Consider the following 23,090-nt stretch of genomic DNA (forward strand, 5'->3'; position numbering starts at 1 on the left):
TTTATTCATTTAAAAAACTGACCAAGCACCTACTCTGTACCAACCACTGTGCCAGGTGTCTGGGAGACAATGGTGAGCCATGCACCAGCCTCGCTCTCACACAGCCTACGGTCTAGTGGAGGAGAGAAGCATTAGCAGATAATCACAGGACAAAATGCATCATTACAAATGAAGGAAAAGGTCAGGCTCTGTGAAGGCATAACACTAAGTCCCAACTGTGTCTGGAGGTGTGAGTGAGAATTAACCAGTTAAAGAGAGAAGAGAGATCCAGTCAGGTAGGAATAGTAGCTACTGAAGTCCCAAGGCAGGAAGTAGTTGGATCTGTGGTAATGGAGTTCAAAGGAGCGGTCTCGAGGCTACGGACACGAAGTTAGAAGCAACTAACACACAGAGGCAAAGTGAGTGGATGAGATCCCACAGGAAGAGAATACAGGCATGAGAAGGAAAGAAACCTGTTAGGGGCTGAACTGTTTCCCCTAAAGTCATATGCCGAAGCCCTCACCCTTAACACCTCCAAATGCGACTGTATTTGGAGACGGGGCCCTTAAACTGGGTGACTAAGGTAAAATGAGGTCATATGGTGGGTGCTAATCCAATATAACTGGTATCCTTACAAGAAGAGAGTAGACCCAGGGGTGACCATGTGAGGACATAGCAAGAAGACGGCCATCTCCTAGCCAAGGAGGGAGGCTCGGAAGAAACCAGCCCCACTGACATCTCAGACTTCCAGCCTCCAGAAGTGTGAGAAAATAAATGTCTGTTGTTGAAGCTGCCCAGCATGTGATACTTTATCAGGGCAGCCCGAGCAAACTAACAGAGGACATAAGGACCAGACACTGGGGAACTCTCACATTTAAAGGCAAGGTCGAAGGTGACATGGTGGCAAAGGGGAACGGACACAAAGAGAAGAGTGCGGGTCCCTGATGATGAGGGAGGACCGGTTCCACAAGGGGGTGGTCAACAATGTTACATGCGGCCAAGGGAACCTGAGACAATCTTTAGGCTAAAAAATATCCACTGGACTTAGTGACATTACACTCTAGGGGTTCTCTAGTGACACCATTCTGGACAGGACAGATGCAGAAAGAGAGACAGAGAGTACGTTATGCGATGGCTTCTGAGATTCTGGGTGTGCAGCTGGGGGCAGACAGCAGGAGCACCTGGGCTAGAGGGGAAAGTCGGGCTGAGGGAAGGACTTAAGGTGTCTCTGGAGCCTGTTCAAATGGTGATGAGGAGCAACAAGGTAAGGAACTTTGGTCTGGACCTCTTATTTCTCAAACCTGGCTGATCACCAGAATCACCAGGGGAGCCCTGGTCTTACAAACTGAATCGGAGTCTCTGGAACACTGTGGGAACCTGTATTTTAATGTTTCTGAGCTGATCCAAAGACCAGCATTTGGGAGCCATCATCTGAGATGACTTTCCAAGCCTATGACAGCTCTGGCAGTCCGGGAGCCAATCCTACTGACTGGCAAGATCAGAAAGAATCTTCTAGGCAGACTGCAGAGAGAAGTTCACTTTGTCCGAAAAAATAAACTTCTCCATTTTATTGTTTCAGATTTCATTCTTCCTGTAGTAATAACACTGCCATTGGTTATAGGAATATTACTGATGCTTATTTTTTTAAACAAGAAGACAAACACTTTCACAGAATAAAGATGAAGATGCACTGGGCTGAGTGAGTCCAGAAGGGATAACGTCAGCAGACGAAGAACCACCTTCTTTCACAAGAAAAGAAAAAGATGGTCTCCATTTTACAGATAGCTCTTCTTCCCATTCATCCTTTTTAATGCCTGCTACGTGCAGACGATGTGTGTGGCAACACATTATTACTGCTCCTTCATCTCCAGAAAGAGGAATAAGAGGTTGTGTTACTTTAAAAGAGCCCCAATATTTATGCAGTAGACAACAGCATGGTTTTCTAAAATTTTTCTAGCATGCCAAAGGTTATTTATTTATATATTCTATCTGCCTATCTATAAAATATGTAATATCATCTTTTAATATTTATAACACATATGCTTCATGTAATACATATATATATGTAAAATCAAACTGGGGGGCACCTGGGTGGCTCAGATGGTTAAGCGTCTGCCTTCGGCTCAGGTCATGATCCCAGGGTCCTGGGATCGAGCCCCACATCGGGCTCCTGGCTCAGCAGGGAGCCTGCTTCTCCCTCTGCCTCTGCCCCTCCCCCTGCTCATGCTCTCTCTCTCTCTCTGTATCTCTGTGTCTCAAATGAATAAATAAAATCTTTAAACAAAAAAGAAAAAAGAAAGCAAATGGGTTAAGTCAGCAAAATCAAGAGAACACATATGCAGATCACCAATATATGGTGCCAAAAAAGACAAAACGAGTAAGAAAACTGTAGAATGTTTACATTCTTGTCACCACATGTATGGGGAGAGCCAAGCACACAGTCGGAGTTTAAGCAAATGGGGCAAAGGTTCTGGCAGACACTGTGCTGAGCAGGGACCTCGCTGGAGCTTCCTGGCCAGCAGCCCCCAATGCTGGTGATGTCATCCTGAGAAAGGGACATGCGACAAGAAAAACCACTCTTGGGGCACAAAACCTGTGCTACCATTAGCGATCCTTAATGGATAACGTAGGGAAGAATTTCAGAGGGGCTCCTGCAGAGCAGAAAGGAAGAGTGACAAGGAAACTCTGAGTTACGTGTAGAAGTATCATCTCGGGCTCGTGCACTGGGTACTGCAACCCTCTTGGAGTCTCCCACTGTCTCGATACCACAGATGCGGGTCACTAAAGGCCACAGAGGTTCTTGCACTGCCTCAACTGTCACGTTAGAAGTAACTGCTGCATGGAAGGAAGAACTAAAGGAACGCGTAACAGGTGAACCACGTAAAAGCTTTTACCTGGAAGTATTATTTCAGGAAAGCCCATTTTTCGGGCGATTGCAGTTGATCTATCCACCAGGTGTGAAAAATTCTTCTGAACCTGTGAGAGGTCACCTGGCAAAAGCTTCAAAGATACCCAAAGTCCTTAAAAGAAACAAAGGATGAACTTTCAGTTCTCTTTATGATCTATACCATAAACATACATAGAAACGCTGAAAAAAAATGATTGTAGTAATATACAGATACTTTATTATAAAAATGTAAATTCTCCCCCAGTTAACTTATAATTTTCATGACACTCCTATCAAAATCACAACAAGACTTCCCTGAGAATTTGACAGAGGTGTGAACAGATGTTTACTTTGGGGGGAAAAAAACATGAGTAAAGACAGCCCCTATCAGATACCAAAATATTATGGAGCTGTAATGAAGTGTTGTATTAGTGGTAGAAAAGATACATATAAATCAGTGGAAACAATTAGATTAAGTACTATAATATATAGCAACTTAATATATAGTAAAGATGCATAACAAATCCTGAAAAAAGAAAACAATTTCATAAATGTGCTGGAATAATTTTCTTGCTACTTAAAAGAGAAATTTCTCACCTCACGTTTTCATTAAAATAAATTCCTAATATAATAAAGAAATAAAATGAACCTTTTTCCTAAGTATAGAGACAAATGAAGAAATTACACGCAAAAAGAATTATCTGGGGGCATCTGGGTGGCTCAGTCAGTTAAGCGTCCAACTCTTGATTTTGGCTCAGGTCATGATCCCAGGGTCCTGGGATCAAGTCCCATATGGGGCTCCACACTCAGCAGGGAGTCTGCTTGAGGATTCTCTCCCTCTCCCTCTGCCCCTTCCCACACTTGTGTGCATGTGCATGCTCTCTCTAAAATAAATAAATAAATTTAAAAAAAAGAATTATCTATACACAAATGGAAAGTTTTGATATTTATAAAGAAGTGAAAGGCAGGCTACAAATGGTGAAATACCTATAAGAAATTACAAGAAAAACATCAAATAAATGGAACATGTATAGACAATTCACAAAGAAGTACACGAAGTTGGTAAATATTTGACAAATCAAAAATTGAAAAATACATGTTCTATGTAAGACATTGTTATCTTCATAAAAACTGAGAAGGAAAACTTTAGAAAAACTCATGAATGCATAGGAAGGGTAGGTAATTCACCACCAGGTAGTCTTTTAAATTAGAAAAAAAATTTTTTTTTAAGATTTTATTTATTTGACAGAGAGAGACACAGCGAGAGAGGGAATACAAGCACGGGCAGGGGTGAGGGAGAAGCAGGCTTCCCGCGGAGCAGGGAGCCCGATGCGGGGTTTGATCCCAGGACCCTGGGATCATGATGCGAGCAGAAAGCAGATGCTTAACGACTGAGCCACCCAGGTGCCCCCCAAGTAGTTTTTTTTAAACTGCAAGAGAACTATGGAAGTCTACTTTTCACCTTTGCACAGGACTAGCAGGGAACGAGCGAGGGGAGAGAATCCTAAGCAGGCTCCATACCCAGCATGGAGCCTGACACATGGCTGGATCTCACAACCCTGAGATCATGACCTGAGCCAAAATCAAGAGTCAAACACTTAACCAACTGAGTCAACCAGGCACTCAAAAAACAGTTAAAGATTTTTAACTATCAGCTTGCCAAGCAGGCACCATGGTAATCAGCACCCACTGGCAGAAGTCGATGGAAAGCAATCTGGTAATATGTGTTATCTCTGAGTTTGAGCTTGTTCCCATCATCTGCCCTAGGAGTCCCACCTGTAGGAATTTTCTTGGGGAGGTAATCCTAAATATGGAAAAAGCTTCATGTATAAAAGTAGTCACAGCAGTTATTTAAGTTTATAATGGTTACAAAATAGAAAACACACTTAAGTGTTTCCCTAGGGGGATGAAATTTTCTTAAATCCAAGCAATGGAATATCATGCAGACAGCCACCAAAAAATATCTGTAATGAGCATAAAAACATTTGGAAAGTACTTGCTTCATTAAGCAGCAAGAAAGCAAATATTTTTTTTCCACTTTTGTTTGGGAAAAAAAAGAAATTACACATACACAGCAATTTATTTAGTATAAGGATTTTCCACTCTAATAAATCATATCCTAGGCTAGGAGTTCTAAAACAACAAATGTATTTCATATTCTTTAATGATTCCTCACATGTCTTTCCTACCCAGAACAACTGTGAATACATGGAAAATGGAATATGCTGAAAATAATGTGTTTCCTGATTGCCTCCACTTCAGTAGAAGATGGTTACAGAGTGGTTTAAAAAAAAAAAAAGAAAAAGTGACCCAATCTTCAAAATTATCCCCAAATCATCACCATCATAGTATTTGAATTTTAAAATTTTAACTAGTTTTTAAAATATTATTTGAATTTAAAATGCAGTTTCAATGAATGGAATTTCTTAGTTAAAACTGTCAAAAGAACAATATATGGAGGCACTAAAAACAACTCGAAATGTTTTGCTAGCTAGCCCGTTATTTCATGTTAATATCTGTTCAGGGGTGCCTGTGTGGCTCAGTTGGTTTAAGCATCTGCCTTTAGCTCAGGTCATGATCCCGCATGCATCAATCCATCGCATCCATCAATCCATTGGGCTCCCTGCTCAGCAGGGGGTCTGCTTCTCCCTCTCCCTCCCCCGACTTGAGCTCACGCTCTCTCTCTCCCTCAAATAAATAAATCAAATCTTAAAATTAATATCTGTTCATTTGTATTACTTTGGTCTCTTTCCTCTCAATTTTACTTAATGTAAGGGGAGAGAAAACTGAAAAAGGACTCATGGGATAAAAATTTGTTCCACAGATTTTCCACAGAATTTACAAAATACAGCTGTGATCCAATTCAGTGCTGAGTGCAGCCTCTGCACTCTTCAGTGTTAAATGCCTTCAGTAGGAAGCTGAGGTGAGCAATCCCCAGCAGGGTCTGCTTTGCATCAGAGAAAGATAGGGAAAAGGGCCAGAGTCCAAGGACCCAGTTCCAATGCCACCCCCCAAGCCCCCTCCCAGCTTAGTACGCAGGGCTGTGTACCTTGTCCTTTGTGATTCACTTCCTTCGCTGCTATCACTTTATTCAAGACTGAAGTGAGTGGCTCATTCTCCCCAATCACATGGGATGTTATCAGGGGCGACATGATTAGCTGTCTCTGTCGGATATAGGTTTCCATTGCAATTCTGGGAAAGTCAGAAATGAGAGGTAAGGAAAAAAGAGGAAGTTTCCATAGCACAGCTTCAGATAGGGTGGGTCCTCTGGGAATAATCTGGAAATCTAAACACTAGACCCACCTGGCGAGAGGACTCTCCTTTTCCTTAATTTTTCCATGGGGTGCCTATCTTGGTCATTTCCAAGATGAATTCGGTGTCTAAGACAGGCACCCCCATGGAAAAAGGAAAAAACAAACCTCCTAAGGACAAACAAAACTGATAGCCAAATGTTAACAAAATCAGAGGCAAGACCTAATGCTCTTTCTGCGGTGGGACAGGCTGACATAATGGAAGTGAAGCCACAGGAGGGATGGGACAGGTGATCTGGCCTCCAGTCCTGGTTCTACCTGACATAAGCTCTGGGCCTCAGTAGCCTCATCTGTATGCTGGGACTAGATCAGATGCCTTCAAAGGCCTCCATCTGGCACCAACACTCGACACACAGACAAGAGCAGCATGCACGCAGTAGCTTCTGGACGGCGTTCTTAGATTCTCACGTGATGGCAAACTCTCTTTAGAGTGATGATGGTACAGCCACCGGCAAACAAGCTTCATTTTAATGAGATCCAAGACCCAAACACAGCCCCTTCCCGACAGCACGAGCACTCTCATGAACTACGTATCAGCCCGGTACAGGTCTGCAGTCTCCCCCTCTGCTGTGGTTTTGTTCTCTTGCCCATGACGCAAGCCAGCTTTTTCTGCAGGCTTCTGATCTCGACCCTGATAGTAGCGGGGAAATGTACTGCCATGTCTCAGTCAAACCAAATACCAAATATGGCTGGGATCTGAGTGGCTGTCTTCAAAGGACTCTCGCTTAGATGGACTAGCAGAATCCATCCAGGAGACTCTCCTCGTACGATACGCTGTAAAGCTTATTGATGAGGTAAGCTATGAAAGCATTTGCCATAAATCTTAGGAGTTAAAAGCCAGAGACTGTGATTTGCATCATGAATGCTCTACAGTGGCCGTTGGCTGCACAGTGAGTGGTAATCAAATCAGGGGGCTGGGCTCCTTGGAAACTCAAAGCATGTGTTATCATACAGTGAAGGCGATCTCAGGGCTCACTGTTCAACATGGCTGCGCGATGGGAGCTGGTTCAGAAATTAGGCAGGGGGGCACAAAATCTAAGGAAGAAACCCACGTCAGTAGTGAAACAAACATACAGAATAACTTTTCACATCCATGCATGCTGCTATTATGTATATACACATATAATATGCATATATGCATAATGCACATATAATAGTGATAAATAACATTATACATATATATAATAGGAACATCCATGGATGTGAAAGTTCTTTATGTTTATAATATATACATTTTAATATATCTAAATATATATTCATATTTATTCTATATATATTATTTTTACTCATAATGCTTAAGATATAGTCATATTTAATATAATGATACATTTAACTTAACGTATTAATAAAATATTATAGTTATTATATATCTATTACACTTAATACATTTAACACACTTGAATGGGTATGTAAACATTTATATTGGGATCAGCATTCATGAATTTGAGTCACTTCATAATTCAAATTAGCATTAAGCTACATAAAATATTTACCTCACCACATTCTGGTAGGGTCAGTATATAGGTGGTAGGATACTAGATAAGTGCATTTAAAAATTATTAATAGAAGCCTCTGGATGAAGGAAGGAAGTACTACTTAGCAAGAGCTATTTGTACTATTATATTTAGAAACTGGTCTAAAGGTAGTGGGCTTTAAACTGAAAGAGAAAGATTTTTACACTTTAAAATTAGATATGATACATATTTTCTGTACAAAAAATAGAAATACACAGTTAAACAAAAATGGGGCAAAATCACCTTTGGTTACATCAACAGAAGTAATCACTGTTAATTATGGAGTATATTCTCTGAAGCATCTAAATTTTGAGGCTTCCAATGCACTGTAACAATTTATAGTCTTATAAGTACTGTATATTTCCTCCTACCCAGCCAAACTCTGGATATTGTATATATTTTTAAAACTCGGTCAAACCAAATGCCAAACCTCCTTATTTAATTTGCATTGCATTGATTCTCAATGAATTTTATAGGCCATTTCTTTCTGTGTATGTGTGCATGTTTGTGTGTGTATATATACACACATATATTATTTTCTGTTCATAACTTTACGAATTTCTATTATTTACAGAGTAACAATATTCATCCTTTTTTCATACACATAGCAAAGATTTTACTAAATTTTATGCCCTACCTAAGTTATTTAACACTTTTGTGTGGTTTAACCTGTCCATCTTTCTTTTTCGGTCAGATCTTTGCAGTCTGAGTCAGCAAGGCCTCCCACATACCACTATTCCATAAAACCTCTACTTTCCTGTAGTATTTTAAGATTTTAGTTCTTACACTTACACATTTAATCACCCGGAATTTCCAGGGGCACACGATGTGTGACAAGGCTCTAACTTAGGTTTCGTAAATGGGGAGCTAATTGTGTCAAACAATTCATTTCTGCATAGCTGCTATTTCTCCACTGATTTGCGCTATGATTGTTTAAAAATCATCTATTAATTCCAGCATCCTTGGGCTGGTTTCCAGAATTCTCAGCGGTTGTACTGATCCGCTGTGGCAGCTGCAGGCTGGCTGAGACAGTCATCTTCCCTCCCTGGCACGACCGCCCTGTTAGGACTCCGTTCCAGCATCGTCGGCCGCCTCCCCGAGGCCACCCCCACCGGCGCCCGGGGTAAGGCGAGCATGACTGCTAGAGCCATGATGTTCACACATATGCTTCTTCAGAGCCCTGTGGGTTCACATCTGCTGGCTCATGACTCCCCAGGCGCCCACGCGGGGCTCCAGCTCCTGAAGCTCAGTCAGGAGGCCTTAGCGGAACGTTTCAAGGAATCCTCCTATGTCGTCCCAGGCTGGCTTTCCCTCCGCCAGCAGGAGCCCTGGCATTACTGGTCAGCCCCTCACTCTCAAACCTCCTAAACTCCTTCTACTCAAAGCGTGGTCTCCAGCCCGGCAGCAGCAGCTGGTAGCCTGTCAGCCACCAGCCTTCAGACCCACCAGACCACGTTCTGCATTCTGACAAGATCTGCAGAGAACAGGATGCCTTGTCTTCTGTGATACCTGCTCCAGACAAGAGTGCAAATACAGTTTGGCCTTCCTGACACCTACGGGGCTCCATTCTCCAGCTTCTGGTGCAGATACAGATTTGCCCCTTCTATTCCATCGGTCCTTTCTGTAGAATCAGAAAAGCTAGGCTTACACTCCTCCATGTGATCCCAATATAAAGGACCTTGAACAAAGTCTTCTGTCAGCTTCTATCTCACAGTCTTCCAGCTTACGAGGCTTTCCTTCTGTAACTGAGCAAATGGTTCCTAGCACCTGGTTCTGTGTTAACAGATCATTCAAAGAACTAATCCAGGTCTCAGGTCACCTGGGATCAAGGCCAAAGTACTTACTGCTGAAAGGGAATAAAATGCTGCTTTTCTTCATCATCCACCTTCCCATGGATGATATCAGTAATATCCATCACTAGGAAAAAGATAAAACTTAATTAAAGAACTTAATTGCTTCAGGCTTCAGTAAGTTACTATGGAAAACTATGGTATCTGCAAACACAGGACACTAGAGAAGAGAGATACCATGTGGGGACACAAGGTCTTTGCTAGCGATGACTCTCAGTGCCCAGCCTGCAGAACAATTCATCGGGAGCTCGGGCACGGGTTTGGATTTTTCTCAGATCAATCCGGCAGACTACCTGCTTTTTAAATTTCTACACGACCAAGTGCTAAATTCTTGAGAAATCGGAAACCAGATTGGTTCTGTTTTGTTTTAGCAAGCGTGCATTCAAATACACAGAGCACACATATTTTTTTGTCAGGAGTGTCAACAGAATGGAGACCTGAGAGAGAAACTCAAGGCTCAAAGGGGTCAACTGTCCCTTGGACTTGACATGGCCGCAGCCGGCTTCCACATACACGGAGGGAAGCCAGGGCTTCGGCAGTGCAGGACAAAAGATCACACAGCGATTTGCTGCTTTGTGCACAAGAAGAGCAACAAATACAGCACGGTCCTGTGTCTACTGCGTCTATTACCTTACTTATACTGATACTATTATTCGCCCTACTTTAAGAGATGAGGAAACACGGGCGCCTGGGTGGCTCAGTCGGTGAAGCGTCTGCCTTCGGCTCAGGTCATGGTCCCAGGGTCCTGGGATCGAGCCCCACATCGGGCTCCCTGCTCCATGGGGAGTCTGCTCCTCCCTCTGACCCCCTTTCACACGCTTTCTCTCTCTCAAATAAATAAATAAAATCTTTAAAAAAGAGAGAGAGGGGGGCGCCTGGGTGGCTCAGCTGGTTAAGCGACTGCCTTCGGCTCAGGTCATGATCCTGGAGTCCCGGGATGAGTCCCGCATCAGGCTCCCTGCTCAGCGGGGAGTCTGCTTCTCCCTCTGACCCTCCCCCCCTCTCATGTGCTCTCTCTCTCTCATTCTCTCTCTTTCAAATAAATAAATCTTAAAAAAAAAAAGAGAGAGAGAGAGAGAGAGAGAGATGACACTGAGCACAGGAAAGGTTGGTAACTTGCCCCAGATCAGAAGTTTTAAGTGGTGAAGCCAAGGTATGAACCCAACAGCGATTATGGGGCCAAATCACTTAAGCCAATCATGCCCTGCTGCCCGGAGAACTAGTAAGTGGGCCATCCTACAGCTGTTCAGACCAGGCAGGGCCCACAGCCAAGAGGCGAGCCCTGGGTTAATGAATTACAATCTGGCCATAAAACACACACTCACCATCCACTCCCCAGATAACCTGTTTGGAGATTAGAAGTACAGAGATAGGAGACATTTCTTGTAGGAAAAACTAAAGCATAAGGAAGGAAATGCCTTCTCAAAGCGACCCAAACCATAGTGGGTAAGGCTTGGGAAATCATAATGTTGGTGAAAGGGTGCTGCAAAAGCTTGCTGTCAGCCCTTAAGAGACGCCTGCAAACAGTGTTCCAAAAAAATACTGAAAAATCCGTATCTGGTGCACCCCCTCTTCCAAGGGGTGGTTCATTTGTCAATGCCGTCACATAGTTACTCTAGATCTCTGCTGATCGATGCTTGGCATCAAGGCTCAGAGTAAATTACTGTTCTCTCCGTACACACACACACACACCCACCCAGAAACAGAAAAGCAAGCAAAAGCTTCATGTTCAAATCTCTTTGGCCCATTTTGGATGGTAGTGATCTTAAGTATGCCCTAAATTCTTAGTTCAGTGGACTCTCATACAGATGGCTAAATTGTGCTAGGCCAGGGTTCCTTCCCTTTTCTGAGATTTCACTTTATTTGTCTATCAGGAGTAATGCTGTGCCCTCCTCAGAGACTGGCAGACCTTGAGCAGCGCGTGGGAGTGCAAGGTTGGTCAAGGAATGACAACATACACAGTCTCGTGCAGAGGAAGCCTCGTTACCCACACAACCCACAAGGTCAGTCTTGCTGACATTTTCTGGCCATTTGTTCCAAGAGAATTAAGGCATTTCATTGATAGCTTTCAAAACTCCTTAGTGACTAAAACGTCAATGTATGACCAGAAATGTATTTCCTTAATTTAAGAAACTACAGAAGAGGGCGCCTGAGTGGCTCAGTCGTTAAGCGTCTGCCTTCGGCTCAGGTTGTGATCCCAGGGTCCTGGGATCGAGCCCCACATCGGGCTCCCTGCTCCGCGGGAAGCCTGCTTCTCCCTCTCCCACTCCCCCTGCTTGTGTTCCTGCTCTCGTTGTCTCTCTCTCTGTGAAATAAATAAATAAAATCTTAAAAAAAAAAAAAAAAAAGAAACTACAGAAGAAAATGCAGGGCCTCTTGGGAGGCTGTGGGGCTTGATTTAAGCCAAGGACCCTCTTTGAAAGAGGTTACAAACCCAGTGTTGCCTTTGAAGAGTGAATCTCCCGGACAGGCAAACCACTTTCCAGGGAGAATTTTACTGGACTGAAATCAATATGCAGCCTGCAGTCAGGGAGAATGCCAATAGTCACAACAGAGCCTTTACTATGGTCCTACTGTCCACAGGGCACTGTGCGGGGCACGGAGGGAGAAACAAAGGAGGCAGGGTCTAGGTGAGGACACAGAACCCCCGAGAAAAGATACCTGGGAGCCCCAAGCAAATGCTGTGTGTCCGATACTCACGCTGACAACCACATTCATCTTACACTGTCTCTGGGTTTCCCTCCCTCCTATCTTTGTGTGCGTGTGGTGGGGGTAAAATCTGCTTTTTTAACCATTCTTAAATGTACACTGTAGCAGAATTAGGTACATTCACAATGTTGAGCAGCCATCAGCACCCTCCCCCTCCAGAACTTGTCCATCTTCCCAAACTGAAACTCTGTTCCCCTTAAATACTAGCTGCCCCCATTTTCCCCCCACTCTGCCTTCTGTCTCGCATAATGAATCTGACCACTCTGGGTACCTCATATAAGTGGGGTCACGCAGTGTTTATCTTTTTGTGACTGGCTTATTTCACTTTACACGACATCCTCAAGGTTCATCCACGTTGTGGAATTTCCTTCCCTTCTCAGCCTGTCCACTGTATGGACAGACCACATTTTCTTTATCCATTTCTCCATCCAGGGACACTTGGGTTGCTTCCACCTTTTGGCTAGTGTGAATAAGGCTGCTCTAAAGCTGGGTGTACAAGATCTTGAGACCTTCTGCTTCCGGTTCTTTTGGGTGGACACCCATAAGTGGGGTTCCTGGGTCGTAAGTTCGACATTTAACTGCTGGAGGCCCTGCCATGCTGTCCTTTACAGTGACGATACCATTTACATTCCTCCCTGGGTCTTTCTGTACCTGCTACTCCAAATGGTCTTCGGAGTCCACACGTGTGCTTTTTGCCCTCCTTCAGCTCCATGTGGCCCACCCGGACAATCTGGCACACAAGGCTGATGCGGGGCCGGATGAGGTCTGTGCTACTGAGGTCCTAAAGGGACAGAGAGCATGCAAAAAGGAGATGATGCTGCATCATCCTGTCACCTTTGTTTCTCTTTTCATTCGACAACAGAACACCGTCTCGAGCGTATTTCCTAATGCTGGAATAGCAGAATGACTCCCTCCCTCCCCCATACCCAGCCAAGAACTACCATGGCATCAGAGAAAAATGACTGTATTCAAAAAAGGAAGGAATTTGTTTGATTTCCCAGTTCCTACTTCAAATTGAGAAATCGAATCATTTTCAATCTAAAGTCTCTCAGGGTATTTAAAAATCAGGACACCTGTCACTGTTGCTTTATATTCTGCCAGGACATGGCTGAGCACCTGATGCATTTCAGTGTCAAATGAAATCAAAGCTTGCATGACGCTGACATTTATTGGGGATCTACACATGCTGGTGATATTTCATTTCATCTTCCAAATAATCCTGTGAGGCAACCATAACAGAGCTGGTTTCTGTAATTATTCATCTGTTTTATGAGAGGTATTCATTGAGAGCTTCTGGGTATCTACTGATTAATAAAAGATGTGTAGATGAGATGTCTCTGTTTTTTTTGTGGTTCGTGTTCTACACTTGTTTGTATTCTTAAGGATGGGTGAATAAACCCATTAATGAGCTCACATATCTCATTCTTTTTAAAATCAGAAATAATTTAATTGCATCTCAAATTCCTTTCATGAAACAGCTGTCTAAGTCCTCCTTACTGAATCAAGAATTACTTTCTAAATAGTCATTCCAAATCCATCCTCCATAATTTAGTTAACTCAGGTCTCCAAGATAGGAATACATAGCAATGATAGATAGCATCAACTCTGAATTTCTGTTCTAGGTTTTGTGAGACTTCTGTTAATAATAGATAGACAGACTCCGGGTGACTAGTTACATAAATTGTGGCACACTGATACCGTTTACTAAAGTACAATCATTTGTAAAAGAAGTTTCTGGAGAATGTTGAGTGATCAAGGAAGTGGTCACCACATTTTATTTAATTGAAAAGGCTAGACATGAAATTTACATCCCAAGAAGATCCTGATCGGTAGGAGGGTGGGGGAAAGGGGATAAAAATGCAGATTTTCTAAAGTGCTATTGGCCAGAAGATGGCCCAAAAATTCAATAATTCCTTTTTTAATGTGCTTTTTTCAAGGTACACATTGACTGATAAATGCCTTTTGGTTTTAGGGAAAAATCCACATGTCTGTGAACTGAGGAAGGGAGGTTTCAGGAAGAGTTCAAGTTCTTTCTCTTTGTTTACCAGGTGGTAAAGACATAGGTGGGTCAGCGCATGAGCAGGAATCACACCCCGCTTGTCCCAGAAACAGGATGTTAACAGAAGGAATGACTAGTAAGAAGAAGAAATGAAAGAATGAATGAGAGACTGACAAACCTGTACTGGGTCCACTGCTCTGCATCACGTTTTTAGGTGTTTTCCCTTAGACTCTATTTTCCTTGCTGTATGAGTGGTAAGAAATAAGGAGATAAAATATGTGTGTGGGCTTAAGGGAAGAAGGCAGAGAAGGAAGAGAGTGTCCCCTATAGGTCTGTTGGAGAGCAGGCGGCAGTGCTCTAGGGCATTTCAAGCACCCACGTCATAAAAAAGTGAGAGAACCCCAAGAAAATTCTAGCCCAAGAGAAAGCGAGTCATCATGCCCCAAGCTATAACCCAATAAATTTCCTTGCTCTTGACCCATATAGAGCAGCACTCCTCCTTCCTTGGAAAAGAGGAGGAGTTCAGGGTAAAGTCCATTAAAACATGAGCAAACAATAAAGTTGAGATCCCCGTCTTTGCCTAAGCTGTAACCTTGGTCTAGAATGCTTCTTCTCTTTATCAGCATTGCTCACTCTCTTGTCAACTTCAAGCTCTTGCTCAAACGGCCCCTTCTCACAAAGGTCTGCCCTGACCCACCTATTTAAAACAGCACCCCTTCCCCAGCCCAGAAACTCCCCCCCCACCAAAGTACTTACAACTTCTAACATTCTATACAATATCCTCATTTATTTGATCATCCTTTCTTACTGTCTCCCCGTTTGGGATAAAAGCTCCTTGACCAGAGATGTTTCTTCTGATGCGTTCACTGCTGTATCTCAAGTGCCTAGGATCATGGTTGGCATCTAAGGGGTGCTCGATAAATATTTGCTGAATAAACGAGTGATTATTCCTGCTAGGGGGATTATGATGATTTTTATTTTCAGCTTTCCATTTCTGAGGTTTGCCCATATACTTACCATGTGCATCTGCTAATATCATAAGCACAGAAAATGATTAAACACAAGGTAGGACTTACAGTAAAAACTGCTTGAAGGTTATTAAGCTTCTCTATTTCCTTGGGCATCCCATTACTGCCCCAACGAATTAGGTAATTCTCACTGGTGAAGGAAAAAAAGAAATTATCCTTAATGAAGGGCTAACTGGCAGTGAAGCTGCCCTCGGCACAGACTTCGCAGGGTACAAGGCCCCAAAAAGCTCTGCTGAATTTATCAGGCAAGTGCGGATGTCACACCCAAGGGGCGGCTCCCTGGTTTCCCGGCTTTGGAGAAGTGAGCATGCCGCAGCCCAGCTCCGTGAGGCACACCCAGGGTGGACCCCAGATGAGCACGACTCGGGAAGGGCACACACACAGCGGATTCTACCAGATTCCGCCTGGCATCTTTCTTCTACCTCCAATTCTTTGTATAAGAGTTTCAGCTTTGCTGAATCAGGAATATGATTTTAAAATAATCACTGCAAATCCATCCCCTGGAATCCACTCCACCACACTCAGATAAAATTGCTATTATGGAAATAAACAATTTGTCAGTAACTACTTTTAACCATCTGCTCAAAAATCAATCTGTTTTCTTAGCTGCTCAGCTAAGTAGTAGCGTGATTGTGGGTCAATGAAGCCTATTACCGTTCTCTCCAGTTTAAAAAAAAAATTTTTTTTTGTCAGACTTTATTTTTTAGAGCAGTTTTAGGTTGACAACAAAGCTGAGTGGAAGGGACAGAGAGTTCCCATATATACCCGGCCTCCTGGCCCCCCACACAGCCTCACCCACTATCAGCATCCCCCAGCACAATGGTACATTTGTTACAAGTGAAGAACCTACACTGTTATCTCATTACCCCCCAGAGTCCCTAGTTTACCTTAGGGTTCACTCTCGGCGCTTGCCTTCTAGTCATCTGGACAAATGTAGGATGACACACATCCATCATTACGAAATCATACAGAGTAGTTTCACTGCCCTAAAATCCTCTGTGCTCTGCTGACACATTCTTCCCTCACCCTGCCCCCAATGGTCTTTTGAACCCTTTGTCCCTGTCTCCATGTTCTGATGAGTTTTATGTGATTCTAAGACCCAGAGAGTACACAAACTGTCACTGCACTGTTCCCACAAAGAAAGGCTCAGTAGTCAAAGGATTTTATTTTCTACCGCTTAGAGATCCTACCCTCTTTTCTAGCTCCCACTCTCAAACCAAGCAAAGGGCTCCTCAGGTGGGTGGCACGTGAGGGCTGGGCATTTCTGCAGGGTCAACAGCAGATGGCCTGGGACTCCACTACCTGATGAAGGTCGACTGGTCCGGGTCATAGAGGGCCATGAACAACTCGGCGTCTTCCCCAATGTTGCAGACAAAGTTCTTGAAGTTCACATAGAGGCCGTAGGTGTGGACAGCACTGAAGACAGACTGGCCCCGCAAGTCCAGGTTCTGAAGAACTGACTGAATGCAGAGGAAAAGAGAGAAAAGCCTCTTGGTTTCAGCGAATGGGGTATAATGGCAAAGTCACAGGCCAGCAAATGGGGAATAATGGCAAAGTCACAGGCCAGCAAATGGGGGACAAGTATAATTGCCACTTGAGGGGAGAAGCACCAACTGAGAAGGAAGTATATGTACGTGGCCAGATGATCAAGTGAGCAAAATACAATCACTATGATTCGGATGATCAAGACCGTCCTGCTCATGGGGCGCCTGGGTGGCTCAGTTGGTTAAGCATCCGACTCCTGATTTCGGCTCAGGTCATGATCTCGGGGTTGTGAGATCGAGGCCCATGTCAGGCTCCCCACTCAGCGGGGAGTCTGCTTGAGATTCTCTCTCTCTCTCTCTCTCTCTCTCTCTCTCCCCCCCTCCCACCCCCGTGCACATACTCTCTCTCTCGCTCTCCCACTTTCTCAAATAAGTAAATAAATCCTAAAAAAAAAAAAAAAAAAAAAAAGATTGTCTTGTTCAGGGCCTTGAGCCCAGCAAATTCAGTTAAGTGCTGTCTAAAGATGACAACTCATGGCTTAGCAGCTTCAAGAATTTATTCTCTCTCACAACGGCTTCTGAATGAACCTCAGAGGCACAAAAACCATGATCCATTATTCCTCTTTTTTGAGAACAGTTATAACTGCAAACAAGAGATTCCACTGGAAAGGCTTCACTCTCAAGTGTGGTTAGCCACTGGATCCAGGAACACAATTAAATATTATCACAACTGTACCAAAGAAACAAAACTACAAACTAAATAAACAGAAGCCTTTACTCATTAGAACAAAAAGATTGGAAGGCTATATACCAAAATATCAATACAGCTGAGTCTGCGCCATCATACTATGGGGGATCTTTCTTGTTCTTTCTTTGTACTTTTCTAATTTTTATTTAATGTCTAATTGTTACTTTCAAAACCTATCAAATGCTTTATTTTTAAATACTATTTTATTTAATTTGGAAATTGTATTACATATACCAAATACAGAAGGTTACACAGTACAAAGGCTCCCTCCCACCCAGTTCTCCTTCCTAGAGGCAACGATTAATTATCAATTTCTTGCCTATCTTTTCTGAGTTAGCCTATGCATATGCAAACACAGAGGTAAGTATATCCCTTTTTGAAACACAAAGACTAGTGTTTTGTACACACTTCTGAATCTTGTTCTTTTTCTATTAACGCATATCTTTGCAATCTTTCCGTATCAGAAAGTATACTGCTGCCTCATTTTTTTGGTTATGTTTTGCTTTTCAATGAGGCAATGAATGATTTTCTAAACATTTCTACCTCTTGTTGCCAACGACTCCCTTTCTCTCATTAAATACAAAAGCAAAAATGGAATCTCAGGGACTCAAATCTGCACACTGGCGGAAGTGTACCTTTTCTTCCTGGATCTTTTCCTCAATCCTTTTTGAGGCCATTTCATGGGCCTTGAAAAGGGCAATGGTGCTGGTTTCATCTGGGTCCAAAATATTCCCGTTGTCATCTCTCACGACCAGATCTAACCCAAGCATTCTAGAAAGAAAGGAGTGATCAGCGAGTTCTCCTCATTAAGAACATACCCTTTCCTGATGAGTCCCCAGGAAAGAACCCAGAGAACTTCTTCTAAGCCTTTCATGGTTAGAAAGTTGGGTGCTGGACCAGTCAAGTTAAGAACAGCTCCTTCACTTCTCTCTTTTTGATTTCTGCCTCCTTTCCACATAACTTATGGTAAGTAAGTTATGAAAACTTATGGTAATGTTAACCAAACTCAGATGATATGCAAAGTAATTTATTCCACAGAACCTCCACAGGAAAGGCAAAACTGGCACCCCTTCTGACCAGATTCCTCTGACCAATGCCTTTTCCCCTGATCTCCTATTGTTTGGCATAAGAACAATGGTAGACCAAATATCCAGGGGCTCTGCCTGCTTTCCTTGAAAGTTCAATGTTGAGGACAGCCCTTAATTCAAGACTGTCTTCAAGGTGATCAGTGAAGTGGGTCCTGGCTGGTGGAATCTCATAACCTGTCTCATGGCATGGGCTCTGCTATCACTTAGATCAGGATTTGACTCTTGCCTTGAATACATGCTAGCAAGAGGACTCCAGGTAATTTACTTAATTTTGCAAAGCCCTGACTTCCTCATCTGTAAATATTCCCTACCCTTCAGGGTTGCTGCAAGAATTTAATGAGATAACATGTAAAGCACGTAACGCAGTATCTAGTATATAGTACACTCTCCATACATGGCAGATCTTATTGCAGCAACCGGCACAAGAACACGCCTGGCTGTGTTAAGTTGTAGCTCTGAGCGTTACACAGGAGAAGAGCCATATGGTCTATGCAGGGCACAATCCCTACCCAGGCTCTTATGCCCAATGTGCACAAAGAAGTAGAAAAAAAGATGTGCTTCATTCCAAGACGTTGGGGACTGTGGTGGAAACAGGATACTTCTATCTGAATGCCCAGCGTACATTCCAGGAACCAGCAACTTGGGAGCAGGGATGTCCAAACAGCGAGAAAGCGGAGGGATAATGGTGAAATGTGCCAAGTCTTTGGGAAAAAAGCAAAAATGTCTAATTACCCTCCCCTCCCTGTTTTATAGCATCTCCATCAAGGAGATTACATCTGGCAGGTTCCTTTCCATGGCAGCCAGACCCACAGGCCACCCAGACGCAGGAGCTATGGGTCTTACTGACAGCTCAGACATTGAGCACTGATACACTGACGAAGTAGTTTCATTTCTTGAGCTGCTTCTAAAGGCTGGAGTAGGACAGCAGCTGTGTCTGACTGTTTGTGGGACATTAACATCCTATGCTGAAGATCAGAGTCCTCTAGGCCCATGTCATACTGTGACAAGACTCAAAAATACAGGGGTAGCACAGGTGCAAGGAGGGACCTGACTCAGCCCACCACAGCTGTTTGTGAAGAAATGCCCTAGCACATGACTAGCAATATAACCCCCTGTGGTTACAGTCCTATGAATGGACAAGTGACAAGGGAGGGAACAGTTCATTCTTAACCGTAGGAAGGGAGCATTAAACATGGAATCCTAAGTTTGGGCTTCAAATTTCGACTTCCCCACTTATGATCTCTCAAAATCTCCACATAGGAGATTTTGAATAATGGTTGAATCTGAATCCTGTATGCTATATTCACTCCAGCTACTTCTGAATACAGTTGTCAGAGTCTGTAACATTTAAGTGAGTAGGATAATGAGCTGTATTTTTACAGGTGTCAGAAGTATATTCAAGAGTCCTGAGGCAAAGGCGGAAGGGGGAAAAAAACACATATGCACAACTTGAAGGTATTTAGAAAACCAAAGGAAATGTCAAACGGATCATCAACAAAACTGAGCAACCAACCCAGTCTTTTAAAAAAGGAGCTGGTCAGGAGGGATGCATCCCAGGCCACCATTAACTGATGAATTGGCTGATTTCTCACTTTCCGAAGGGCAGTGATGTCTAGAACCTATGTATCTGCCTGAGCTAATCAGAAGATTAACAAAGTGATTAACTCTTTAGAGGTTACTGGAGACGTAATCAACAGGCTCTTCTTGTAAATTTGGTTTCCATACACCTACACACCATGGTCCCAGTTAGGGAACATGGAGAGAAAGACAGAGAATGAGTCTGATGCTGATTTAAAATCCACTGTCGGAATAAAAACCGAGATCGATGCAGGCCTCAGAAAATGTGCCTTCCGATGCGCTGTCCCTTCCAGTCTTGTTTGACAGCGAAGTCCCATCTTCCCTGATCACGTCATCTCCTTGACACAGTAATCCCGCACAAGGTGTGGCTTATGCAAGGGACTGCCAAATCTTTCCAACAAAGTTAAATGTTTCCCAATGCAAAAAGAGAGCAGTAAGTATCATTCTTTGACAACTCTAAGGTCAAAAGCTGATGGCGAGCCACGTCCTTAGCATGAACGTGCCCATCTCTTTCCAAGTTCTCGCTGAAATCATCCCTGGTTTACCTGTTCCCATGATCAATTTTGGCTGTGACCTTTTTCTTGAGCTCTGCCAGTTCGTCCTTGGGGAGGGTTCCAGACAGGATCTGGGACCGCCACTCGATCAAGCTGTACGTCATCTGCTGCAGCTGGTGGAAGAGTATGGCCTTGTTGTTCTAGGACGGGAAAATGAGGTGGAGGAAAGAACAGAAAATAAAGGTGTGATGGAGGAAGGCGGCATCTTTTGACTTGACCCTTACTTTCTAAGGTGTTACTTAAGCAATCAATTTTGCCATATAGTAAGCGGTGCACTTCAAAGGGATTTTTTCTTTTTTAAATAGGGATGGCTTTGCTCTAGGCCACTCCCATTCCATCTTCGATTCCAACTTTAGAATCAGAGAAGCCATTGTAGGATGGATGGTTATACCTGATTCATCAGTATATCAAACTGTCCATGTTCAACCCGTGGCCCTACTCTGTTTTAAACCCTCCAGAGATTTCCTCTGTCCTCTAGACACAGGAAATCACATTGTAAACCCCTTCCTATCTTGGGTCCTGCCCACATTCCCAGCTGCATTTTACACCAATCCCTACTTCGAAAATCTACACTCCTTCCATGCAAAAGCTATGTCCATTTCTCCTGAGTGCTCCAGACCTTCTCAATATGGTACTTCCTCTCCCTAGAACCACTTCTCTCCTCTTTTCCCAAACTTACCCCCATTTCACACCTCCTCACATACTACAACCTCCGCCAATTGCTAATTCTTACTTCTTTGGTCTCAACTTAGAAGTTTTTTGCTCGAAACCCTAACTGTGGGCTGCTATCCCTCCCACTGCTCCTGGAATTTACTCCCATCCCGGCACTCAGAACCCAGACCATCCTCGCCCGTGTGACTCTCTTCCTAGACATTAAGGTTCTACAGGATAGGATGAGGAGCTTGCTCATATTTGTATCCCTAGGAGCTGGTACGGATGTACTACATGTGTGAATTATGGTTGAAGAAAGAACTATAATTTCAGAGATAAAGGATAATAGAAAATAAAATGGAGAATATTGTTTTAAGGTCCTCATAAAGCTGTTAGACCATCCTGGAAGTCGTCGGACCTACAATAATTAAACCATTATTCTGGGCTTCACTGAGAACTTCTATACATGAACCAAACTAACTTATGACCAACTAATTATACAGACTTCTATCATTTTTAAGAGTCAAATATCTGATGTCCAAGCCATTATGACCTCGGTTTTATCTAAATGATTAATGTACAGATATATATTATATCTCTATATAAATATAAATAATGATCTATTATAAGTAATAGATCTTATCACTAACATATACAACATTGTTTACATAAATAACATATATCTAATCATTTTATACACACAAGATAATTTAAAATTGTGAAAAGTGCCAGAAGGAAAATAAATGGGGGCAGTATGATCGGGTGTACATGGGGGAAGGAAAACACTTGAGATAAAGTCATCAAGAAAAACCGGTTTGTGTATCACTTTTGAAACATGCTTTTTTAAAAATAAAAACCTACACAATTCCACTCACCCCTTAAATACTACGAGATCACTTCTTTTTTATTTACAGGTGAAAAGTCATGATATATTTATATAACTATATACTTTAAAATTATAGGAAATATTATCTGCTATAAAAATAATGCAACCCCCCCCACACACACACACATACACGCCCAAAGAAATTGTGGATGGCTGTAAAGCATGTTCTTTTGTGATCTTCTTCTACAACAATCCCTGGGGCAAATTCCTGCGCAAATTATCAAGTACAATCAAGATACTGAAAATACCCAAGATACCCCTGAACAAAGAGTAAACGTGGAGCCAAGATCCCTCAGCCCAGAAGTGGGGACAGGGGGAGAGAGCAAAGATTAGCCGAGTGTGATAAAAGCTCTAAAAGAAGGTCAATGTTCTGTGAGAACACAAAGGAGAGAGTTGAAGAACTCCCTTGTATTCTCCATTAACACTACTGGATCTGAAAAATACAGACCACGAAACCTGCTTAAAATTTTGTAACTACCTACATTTTATGTGCTTAGCATTTTCTGAATTGCCTCTTTCTCATCAGCCAGTCTTTCAAAAAGCATAAAAACGGGACTTCAAAAAGTTCCATTTTTTTGTTGTTGTTTTTGTTAATAAGCAAAGGTAAAAAACCCTGTTTGGTTTTTTTGTTTTGTTTTTTTTTCATGTAATTCTGTACAAAATGTTGCCATTCCATTTTCTTTTGACCTGAAAAAGGGAGTGAGAAATTAAGCCCATAAAATTTTGCCTTTCAAAGCTGCTAGGCAGAAAGGAGATCTTTTTTCTTTCTTGCAACCAATCTGTCTACTCTTACTTAGATTTTTTTAAAGTGTTTTCTAACTTTA

General features: G+C 42.8%; 1 protein-coding gene and 1 long non-coding RNA gene across 8 annotated transcripts in view; one reads left to right on the top strand and one right to left on the bottom strand.

Annotated features, from left to right (window-relative positions):
- Nucleotides 1–23,090, bottom strand: part of DOCK5 (dedicator of cytokinesis 5) — a 200,346-nt gene that overhangs the window by 88,498 nt on the left and 88,758 nt on the right. For all 7 annotated transcript variants that reach the window (XM_025873815.2, XM_025873813.2, XM_073892592.1 and 4 more), the window contains exons 6-13: nt 20,721–20,869; nt 18,145–18,280; nt 16,580–16,737; nt 15,326–15,407; nt 12,902–13,031; nt 9,536–9,608; nt 5,916–6,058; nt 2,874–2,999 (exon numbers count right to left, since the gene is read on the bottom strand). In XM_025873815.2, the coding sequence (XP_025729600.1) occupies nt 2,874–2,999; nt 5,916–6,058; nt 9,536–9,608; nt 12,902–13,031; nt 15,326–15,407; nt 16,580–16,737; nt 18,145–18,280; nt 20,721–20,869 (997 nt within the window). The remainder of the gene's footprint in view (nt 1–2,873; nt 3,000–5,915; nt 6,059–9,535; nt 9,609–12,901; nt 13,032–15,325; nt 15,408–16,579; nt 16,738–18,144; nt 18,281–20,720; nt 20,870–23,090) is intronic.
- On the top strand, nt 6,725–13,562 carry LOC112825711 (uncharacterized). Its single transcript, XR_003208787.2, has 3 exons — nt 6,725–6,971; nt 11,416–11,544; nt 12,957–13,562. It is a non-coding gene; the product is annotated as an uncharacterized lncRNA (long non-coding RNA).

This window comes from Callorhinus ursinus, unplaced genomic scaffold, assembly GCF_003265705.2.
Source record: "Callorhinus ursinus isolate GAN/ISIS: 27379988/994484 unplaced genomic scaffold, GSC_fseal_2.0 scaffold4, whole genome shotgun sequence".
NCBI lineage: Eukaryota > Metazoa > Chordata > Mammalia > Carnivora > Otariidae > Callorhinus > Callorhinus ursinus.